General features: G+C 45.1%; 1 protein-coding gene across 1 annotated transcript in view; it reads left to right on the top strand.

The window, feature by feature from the left end:
- Window positions 1–1,503: 1,503 nt before the first annotated feature.
- LOC309376812 (protein-arginine deiminase type-3-like) overlaps window positions 1,504–10,371 on the top strand; it is a 33,704-nt gene continuing 24,836 nt past the window's right edge. Inside the window, exon 1 of the mRNA XM_081923655.1 lies at window positions 1,504–1,890. Coding sequence (XP_081779781.1) covers window positions 1,799–1,890 — 92 coding nt within the window. The 5' untranslated portion in view covers window positions 1,504–1,798. The remainder of the gene's footprint in view (window positions 1,891–10,371) is intronic.

The raw sequence follows: 10,371 nt of genomic DNA, 5'->3' as shown, positions 1-10,371 counted from the left end.
CTATTAGGACTAGAAGCTTGCCTTCTTTTTAAGGGAAGGCCTGTTGGAAACCCTAGGCAGCTTCTGCCAGCCAGTGTCAACACTCCTGAGCTAGATGGACTCTACGCAAGGCCTTTGCATAGAGAGATCCTGGGTAGAGGTGCCAACAGAAAAATCAGGTTATGTATGCTGCTACTGCAGCCTATGTTTTGTTAGCCCACCAAAATGGAAAGCGAGCAAGGTCCCAACTAAAGAAGAATGGCAAGTTGACAGGATATGCACAACTCGCAGACTTAACATACCGGTATATAATAAGAGAACAAGAAGAACATATGTTTAGAGAAGATTGGAAAATGTTTATTGAATATATGGGAAGTAATTGTGCACAGCTTAAAACACTGGCGGCATTAAGATAAACTCAACAGCGTAAATAAGTTTTGATGGATGCAATAATGGAATACGGATTGGTAAAGTTTTTGCAAAATATGCAGGGATTTATAATATGTAAATTGGGGATGCGGGTGGCACTGTGGGTTAAACCACAGAGCCTAGGACTTGCCAATCAGAAGGTTGGCGGTTCGAATTCCCGCAATGGGGTGAGCTCCCGTTGCTCAGTCCCTGCTGCTGCCAACCTAGCAGTTCGAAAGCACATCAAAGTGCAAGTAGATAAATAGGTACTGCTCTGGCGGGAAGTTAAACGGCATTTCCGTGCGCTGCTCTGGTTTGCCAGAAGTGGCTTAGTCCTGCTGGCCACATGACCCGGAAGCTGTACACTGGCTCCCTCGGCCAATAAAGCGAGATGAGCGTCGCGACCCCAGAGTCGGTCATGACTGGACCTAATGGTCAGGGGTCCTGTTACCTTTACCTTTAAGTATTAGATAATCCCCAGGGCTAGCTGGCTGAATTGGTCCTACTTGGGCCAGCATGGAGGCCAGGGGAGAATTAGGTCCCTTTACCTATAATATGTAAAATGAACCACGGAAAGAGAAGAAGGGAAGTCATTGATATTTTAAGGATGTAAAAAGAGCATCTTAAATTGTAAAACAGAAAACGTTACAAAAATGATATACAAAAAGGAATATCACCTCCTTTCAGTGACTGAATGTTGCAGCCAACTCAAGGGGTCTTCATCCCCACCCCCAAAAATATTTTGAGGCCCACCCCCTAGTCGATGGGCATTGCCATTCAAATAGCATGCGCGCACTCCATTATGCGATTGATTATGTGGCTCGGGGCTTACCAGCCCTGCAGCCAATATTTTATTCAAGTTGGCACACCTGAGCAGGAGCTACAGGCCATAAAGCAATTAGTTTTCCAGTTGGAAAGCATAAACCATAAAGCAATTAGTTTCCCAGTTGGAGATAAGGAAGGCGATGGGGTGGGGGGTGGGGAAATCCTTACGGAGCAAGACAATTTGGCTCCAGAGAGGGAGGGAGGGAGCAGTCCATCCACTTTACCCAGCTGGAAGGATAAATAAGTCCACCCACACGTCTTTGCTCCTCTCTGCCTCCGGCTAACTGCTAGACCAAAGGTAGCTCTCACCTGTGCGCCTCACCTGAGTGCGCGCACACCAGACTGGCAGCCCTCGCCGCCGGAGCAGCCAACCCAGCTGCAGAGAGCCAGGAGGTGGGATTACAACCCCGGGCAGCCTATCGCCTGGCACGATGCAAAGCCCCGGGGGTGGCGCCCGCTGGCCCGTGGCTTCTTAATCGCATCATCTGCATCGGGGCTGCAACCAGAGCCAGGCGCAGACTCTGCTGCCCAGGAGGGAGAGGAGAGACGCACCAGGCGCAGACGAGGCGCAGGGACCACCCTCGACATGTCAGAGCAAAGATGGGTCCGGCTGTCCACCGAGGAGCCCACCAGCACCGTCTGTGTGCTGGGCACAGAGATGTCCCTTGATGTCTGCGGGTAAGGAAGGCAATTGCCCTTATTCGTTTGCTCAGTGGTGGGGATTCTCCGGCCTCTGGAGCATGCACAGAGGGCCGAAGGGAAGGCGTAAAATCTTGCTGAACGGTGCATGATGCGGGAAGTATTTAGCAAATATAGCAAGCATCAACCCAAATCACCTTCGAGTCAGCCTGCTATATTTCCCTAAAAACAGGGAAGTTTTTAATGTTCGATTGGGTTTCTGTATATGCTGGAAGCTGCCCAGAGTGGCTAGAACGACCCAATCAGATGGGTGGGGTACAAATAATAATAATAATTAATAATAATAATAATAATAATTAATAATAATAAATTAATTTTATTATTTATACCTCGCCTATCTGGCTGGGTTTCCCCAGCCACTCTGGACAGCTTCCAACACATAAAAAAACTGTAAAACATTAGACATTAAAAATATTTAAAATATTGAAATTATTAAGAAATTATTATATGGGCTGTGACTTTCAGTGCCAGTTGTGGGAGTGGGTTTGCAGGGCTGAGTCCTGGTCCAGATCCTGGGCCCCAAAGGGTTAACATAATGTGTGTGTCTGGAGCAGACTCCAATTGAAGCTGGGGAGAGTCCAAAATGTATTTGGGGGTGGCACAGTGTGTGTTTAAAGCTTGCTATTTCCCCCAGTGAATCCTGGGAACTGTAATTTGTGAAGGGTTCTGGGAATTGCACCTCTGTGAAGGGTAAGCTACAGTTCCCAGGGCAGGTTACACAATTAAAAAACAATTTTAAAAACAATTTTAAACAACTTAGTCACAGAAATAAGTTGGGTCCTATTGTCTGTCACCCAGTGGCGTAGGGTGGGGGGTGCAGGGGGGGCCGGCTGCCCCGGGCGCAACATCTGGGGGTTAGGGTTAGGGGGCGCAAATCCACGGGCTAGGGGGCGCAAATCCACGGGTTAGGGGGCGCAAATTACTTGCCTTGCCCTGGGTGCTGACAACCCACGCTACGCCACTGCTGTCACCAGACCATAGTTTCTTCTTTACACAATTTCAGAGGCAAGATTTGTTTTAAAGGAGTGAGCTCTCGCGGTATGTTCTCCAAGAGTGAGTTCTAGTTTTAAGTTTTTGTGTTTGGTCAGGTTATAAAAAGAAAACCATTTGTTTAAATATAACACAACACATTTTCTTTCTGCCTGCACCCTGTCAGGTGTTGTATAGACCTGTAATTGATCACACGGAGAATTGAAAATGTTGATGGGGGTTTTGGGGATAGTGAGGAGTGTAATTGATCCTTATAAACGCAAAAAACATAGAATTTAGACTACAGACAATCTTTATTGATAATTGTTTCCCCGATTGGTAAGGATTCCACCTGATTTGCTTCTGTTGGGCTTAGATGCCTTCTCATCAATGATTTGTCCAACACACACATTTCAGAGCCTTTCTGCTTCACTTTCCTAACTGCAAAAAGTCTCCTTTTAAAAAGTGGATTTGTTACACTGTTTATTTTATAAAATTTATACACTGCTTTGATTGTTTGAGGACAAAACCTCAAAGCGGTTTACAAAAAAGATAAAGCAACAAAATTATCACCAAGAAAAATAAACAACCATAACTTAAGGCTTTTGAAAAGTCAAAATAACCATCCGACTAAAAACAGATCAAAACTCACATCGACCTTTCTAAGTATCTGGGGAGCCTTGTCCAAAGGAAAATGTTTTAGCAGGTGCCGAAAAGGGGGGGGGGGTGAAGTCGCCTACCTGATATCAATTGGCAGGGAGTTCCAAAGTGCAGGTTGTGCCACACCAAAAGATTGAGTTCTTACAAGTGTGGAAAGGGTGTTATGTTGCACCTATAACATTGCCAGTTCTGCCAACTGAAGGGCAACAGAGTGCTTCAATCCACAAATTTCTGTGCTTGAGAATCCTCCCCCCCCCCGCAAAAAAATAATACTGACAAATACTATATACTGTGGTGGAACCTGAGTTTACAAAATGTGGGGTAAATCTGAATGCCCAGTGGTGTGGAGGCAACCATCATTCCCAAAGTCTTTTCTTATGAACATAAGAAGACTCTGTGTCCCGTCTAGTCCATCTTCCTGTTCTCACAGTGGCTGGGCAGTTGCCACAATGGGGAACCCACAGCAGGATCCGAGAACAAGAGCCCTCTCCCCTCCTGGGGACATCGTGGCTGGTATTCTTATCCAAAATAGTCACCATGAATTTGTCCAATCCTCTTTTAAAGCCTTCCAAGTTGGTGACCATCCCTGTGTCCTGTGGGAGGGAGTTCCCGTAGTTTAACTCTGCACCGCATGAAAAAAATTCTTCCTTTTATCCAACCTGATTCTTCCAATATTCTGCTTCATCCTAGCTCGTAGCCGTCGATAGGCTCCTCCTCCATGAATTTCCGGTGCCATATTCTATGCCCAGCTGGGGAACAGGACTCCTTCCCTTGTTTTGCTCGCTCTGTGCCCTTTAACAAACAAAGCCAGTGATGGCAATGAACTCACAACCTAATCTGAAAGTTTAATTGGCAATGGGTGATGCCTGCAATGAGCCATTTGTTTTGCTCTGTTGAGCTAAAGCCACCCAGCTAGCTCATTCCCAGATTGCTCCCCGGCATGCTTCCGGAGGAAATGATAGAATCATAGAATTGTGGAGTTGGAAGAGATCCTAAAGGTCATTTAATCCAATCCCCTGCAAGGCTGAAGTCTCAGCTAAAGCATCCAAATGGCCACCTGATCTCTGCTTGAATCCCTCACTGAAGGAGAGTCCACCACCTTCTGAGAGAGCCCATCCCATTGTCGAACTTACTGTCAGAAAGCTCATCCTGATGTTTAGGCGGACCCTCCTTTCTCATAACTTGAATCCATTAGTTAATTTCTATTCCACCTTTCCATTAATCCTCACAACAACCTTGTAAGGTAGGTTAGGCTTAGAGTGAGTGACTGGCCCCCACGGCCACCCAGTGAGCTTCCTCATTGAGTGGGGATTTGAACCCTGGTCTCCTAGATCCTGGCCAGACACTCGATCCACTATACCACATGGCTCTCCAGAGCAGGAGAAAACAAGCTTGCTCCATCTCCCATGTGACAGCGCTTCAGATATTTGAAGATGGCTATGGTGTGGCCTCTCAGTCTCCTCTTTTCCAGCTCCTTCAACCATTCCTCATCTGGCTTGGTTTCCAGATCCTTGATCCTCTTGGTTGCCCTCCTATGCACACGTTCCAGCTTGTCGATATCCTTCTTAAATTTTGGTGCACAGAACTGGACACAGTATTCCAGCTGTTGTCTAACCAATGCAGAATAGTTACAGGTAGCTAGCCATGTTGGTCTGCCATAGTTGAAACAAAATAAAAAAATAGAGACATTGGATTATTATCTCATTATACATGATATAGCTATTTTTAGCCATCCCACCCCTTGCTTTTTCCTGTCATTAACAGTCGTCAACAGGTTTACCACACCTATCAGCCAATTACCCATACCCCTCCCACCCTCTCACTATATATAAGGGTCGGGTGACTTCTGTTTCAGTGTATCTGAAGAAGTGTGCATGCACACGAAAGCTCATACCAAGAACAAACTTAGCTGGTCTCTAAGGTGCTACTGGAAGGAATTTTAGTGGAAGGAATTTAAATTAGGAAATTTAGTGTGGTAATATTACCTCTCTTGATACAGCCTGTACAGTAATAGCATTCCCACCCCCACTGCTGCTTCCCCTGTTGACTCATGTTAAGCTTGTGGTCTACTAAGACCCCAGATGTGTTTCATATGTACTACTGGCAAGACAGGTATCCCCATCTTATATTTGTGCAGCTAATTCTTTCTGCCTAAGTGCAGAAACTTACATTTGTCCCTATTGAAACTCGTTTTGTTAGTTTGGGTCCAGTTCTCCAATCTGTTACGGTCATATTGATTTTTTCTTCTGCAGCATTAGCTACCCCTCCCAGTTTGGTGTCATCTGCAAATATGATGAGCACCCCCTCAATTCCTTCATCTAAGTCTATTATAAAGAGGTTGAGCAACAATGGGCCCAGAACAGAACCCTGAGCCACCCCACTTGTCACTTTTCCCCAGGAAAGCAATCATTAGTGAGCGCTTTTTGGGTTCGGTCAGTCAACCAGCTACAAATCCACCTAACAGTTAACTCATCCAGCCCACATCATACCAGCTTCTCTGCAAGAATATAATGGGGGACTTTGTAAAAAGCTGTACTGAAATCAAGATGCGCTATGTCCACAACATTCCCCAGATCCACCAAGCTTGTTATTCTATCAAAAGAAGAAACAAGATTCATCCACCATGACCCATCTCATTAATTTTTTTTAGGGTGGCTGACAGTCCAGATGGACCCAAGGGGATGGGGTTGGGTGGGGTGGGCCTTAAATTGCCTGCCCCCTGCCATTTCCCCATTTTTTTAAAAAAATCTGATGAGAAGAGCTGTTTGACAGTGAAACAGACTCCTTTGGAAGGTGACAGGTTTTTAAACAGAGGCTGGATGTTCACCTGTCAGAGATGCTTCTGTTGTAGCTCCTTAATAGCAGCAGTGGCTTGGACTCAGTGGCCCTTAATATCTCTTCCAACTGTACGGTCCTATGATTCGGCTGCCCGCACGGTCCTATGATTTTATTTTACGGTCCTATGATTCTATGATTTTGCTGCCCCCACTGACAGTGCTTGAAACCCGCCCCAATTCCCTAGTTTGCTGTAAATTTAAGATGTGAAGTTGGCATTATCTGAACAATTGGCTTATTTGGGCAGCTGTATAATGGTCGTAAATGAATGCTTTTTAATGTTAGTGATGCATCGATGGGTGCTTTTGCTGTTGCTCAATCCCCCTGGCTGTCATTGGGCAGTAGTCAATTCTGTTTGACTCAGAACAGACCTATTGAAAGTAAAGGACCCAACGTGCTTATTGATTGTGTTTATACTACTCTTTTCCTCAAGGGGTTCAAGGTGATGTGCCCAGGTCTCCCATCTCATTTAAGCCCCACAACAAACCTGCAAAGTAGGTTAGGCTTGTTACCGGAAAAATCTGAGGGCTCCCTTGGACAAAAAGTAAAGACACCAACCAGAGTAAATTGAAGCAAATCAGCAGCCTGTAGGCTTGGTCTTTATTGAAGAAAGACTGTAGCGACAGGGTGTTCCCCTCACTTGCAGGTGAGAGGAAAAGACACAGAAAAATGGTGTGCAAGGTCTTATAAAAACTTTTGGAATTCCCATCCTGTAAGTCAAGCCCACCCCCAGAAACATCATGCATACATTACAGAAAGGAGGGGTTGAGGGAGGAGTTGCGGTGGTAACCTGAGTGTCCTGTCACCTGGCTGGTTCCCCCTTTCCCCCTCCCCATGAGTACTTTCCAGGTGACAGAGGGGAGTTTGCAGTTTCCTGCCCCCAGAGGGAAGAGCTGATTATTGTCCTTTGTCCAATCCGTGCTGAATCCACTCCCACATGCAAGTTCTTTGTGATCTTGATGGTCTTCTGTCTGGGACCATCAGGGTTGGCATAGCAACTGGGCAGGGCTCCTGTGGATGTGCTGGGATGGTGAAGGGATTATGGCTGCCCTGTATCAAACCTTCCCCATTTTGTAGTCCTTCCTTCATGGAGTAAAATAAAAGTGGAACAGTGCAAATCCGATGTATGGTTGATTTTCTATGAATTTATAACAGAAGTGTAGCGCATGTAGTGTGTGAGTGTGTGTGAAGTTTGTACAAACTGAATGATGGGGGGGGGTTCCTGCTACAGGCTGAGTGGCAGAGACTGGTTCCCAGCAAACACCATTACTGTATGGCTGATCTGTTGTTGTTTTGGGGGTGAGCCTGGCTTAATATAATAATAAATAAAAAATATTTTAATTTCTATTCCACCCATCCAGTTGGGTTTCCCCAGCAACTTTTATATATGCTTACACTATATATAAAAATACAACAATTCAGACAGATATTCCCAGGTGTGAAAAAAGGTTATTATGTATGCCACTACTGTGGCCCCCCCTGTTTTGTTAGCCCCCAAATGGAAAATGAGTGAGGTCCCAACTAAAGAATGGCAATTTAAGCTGACGGAATATGCGCAGTTTGCAGACTTAACATATAGAATAAATGCCCAAACTTTTTTCAAAGAGGGCCAGATTTGATGAAGTAAAGGGCCGTGAGGGCTGACCAAAGTTGTTGTTTTCCCCCAGGGGCTGGATTAAACCGACCAGCGGGCCAGATTACGCCCCTGAAACAGACTTTGGACATGCCTGAATTAAGATAACAAGAAGGGCCTAGGTTATAAGAATGTTGGAAAATGTTTATTGCATATATACGGAAAAATTGTGTACACTTGGAAATATTGGCAGCGTTAAGAGAAATTCAACAGTGAAGATAAGTTTTGATGGATGCAGTAATGGAATACCGAATGGTTTAGTTTATGTAAAATATGCAGGGATTTATGATATGCAAAATGAACCATGGAAAGAGAAGGAAGTCATGGATATTTTAAGGATGTTTAAATGAGTATTCAAAATCGTAAAACAGAAAATTTAATAAAAATGTGTATATATATATGTACACACACACGCCAAACATCAAACAGAATATCCTATACAAGCAACAAACAAATCAATAAATCAATAGAAACCATTAATAACAATAAACGGTTTACAGTTATACCCAAATAGGTGGGTGATCATTAGATGTTCTGAAAACTCTTCCTCAATTTGACACACACACATTGGTCAAAACAGGGTGACATGGCCCTCTGGCTGAAAACTTTCAGCCACCCTTGCCTTTCCTGTCAAGTCTATGTGAGAATGAGTTAATCCTTTGTGGAATGGCGGAGGCACGCCCTCTGCTGCAGCTGAACTTCAGTTGCCCTTGGGCACCTCTGTAAGATATCTAGCCTCATCTGGAGGAGTCTGACTTCCCAATCAGCCCAACAGCAACACAAGCTGAGCAATCCCCAGGGACCTTGGCCACCCATGGCACATGAACAAAAAGCCGCTGACTCAACAGCCACCACCTGCCACAAGGCCAGAGGTTGGGCTGCGCTGGGCCTAACTGGTTGAATCTTCCTCCCGGAAGTCGGGCACACAAAGGACAGCTCACAAGCAGCCTTTCTGGCCCACACAAGTGGGGCACTCAGGCACCCCCCATCCTCTGCCCCATTTGATTATGGCAATTTCAATAAATAATAATATAATTTATTATTTATACCCCGTCCATCTGGCTGGGTTTCCCCAGCCACTCTCCCTGGCTTACAACAAATTATTAAAAATACAATAAAAAACTTCCCTAAACAGGGCTGCCTTCAGAGGTCTTCTAAAAGTCAGATAGTTGTTTATTTCCTTGACATCTGATGGGAGGGCGTTCCACAGGGTGAGCGTCACTACTGAAAAAGCCCTCTGCCTGGTTACCTATGGGACGCGGGTGGCGCTGTGGGTTAAACCACAGAGCCTAGGAATTCCGATCAGAAGGTCGGCGGTTCGAATCCCCGCAACGGGGTGAGCTCCGGTTGCTCGGTCCCTGCTCTTGCTAACCTAGCAGTTCGAAAGCATGTCAAAGTGCAAGTAGATAAATAGGTACCGCTCTGGTGGGAAGGTAAACGGCGTTTCCGTGTGCTGCTCTGGTTCGCCAGAAGCGGCTTAGTCATGGTGGCCATATGACCCGGAAGCTGTGCACTGCCTCCCTCAGCCAATAAAGCGAGATGAGCGCCGCAACCCCAGAGTTGGCCACGACTGGACCTAATGGGTCCCTTTACCTTTACCTGGTTACCTATAAATGCATCTATTACTTGATTGTGTACAATAATCCCAACCATCCCACAAAGTGGCTTTGAAAAAAAAGCAACAAAATGATCCGTATGAAAAATTACCAAAAAACTTTCAAAATGTTAAAATAGCAACGGATTAAAAGAACAGATTAAAACTCTCACTGGCTTTCTAAGCATCTGGGCAGGATTCTCTAAACAACGTTTTAAGCAGGTGACAAAAAAATTTATACTGAAGGCACCTGACTGGTATCAATGGGCAGGGAGTTCCGAAGTGCAGATGCTGCAGCAGTAAACAGTTGAATTCTTACAAATGCAGCATGAGTAGGATGTGGCAACTTTACAATGTCAGTTCCACCCATGGAAGTGGCTCAGTGGGTATATATGGAGTAAGGCTGAGGCATCTGATCATAGCCTGCATTTTAATCAAGGCTTATATTTTGATCAGATTCCTGTATTCTAAAAATGAGCTTAAATTCACAAATGTTTCTTTCGAGGCAGGAAACCAGCAGGCAGCTGGCAAGCTCTTGGGCAGAGGGCCCATCTGGTTTATTGCGGTCATAAAAAGGCTGGAAGCAAAAGGTCACACTGACCATACAAATTACAGAATGCTGCAAAAGCACTCAAGTCTCTAATGGAAACAGCAGCTGGCTAGGGAAAAGATGCTTCTCTCTGAAGCCGCTTTGAAACTTCAGAGAATTTAGCTTAGCTTTTACTAAGTTCCTTTTTTTACATAGAAAAGGCCTTTGCTTCTAAATTTA

Source organism: Podarcis melisellensis (assembly GCF_964234715.1).
Source record: "Podarcis melisellensis genome assembly, chromosome: 8".
In the NCBI taxonomy this organism is placed as follows: domain Eukaryota; kingdom Metazoa; phylum Chordata; class Lepidosauria; order Squamata; family Lacertidae; genus Podarcis; species Podarcis melisellensis.
The sequence above is the reverse complement of the archived record's forward strand: the minus strand, read 5'-3'. Positions and strand labels throughout refer to the sequence as shown.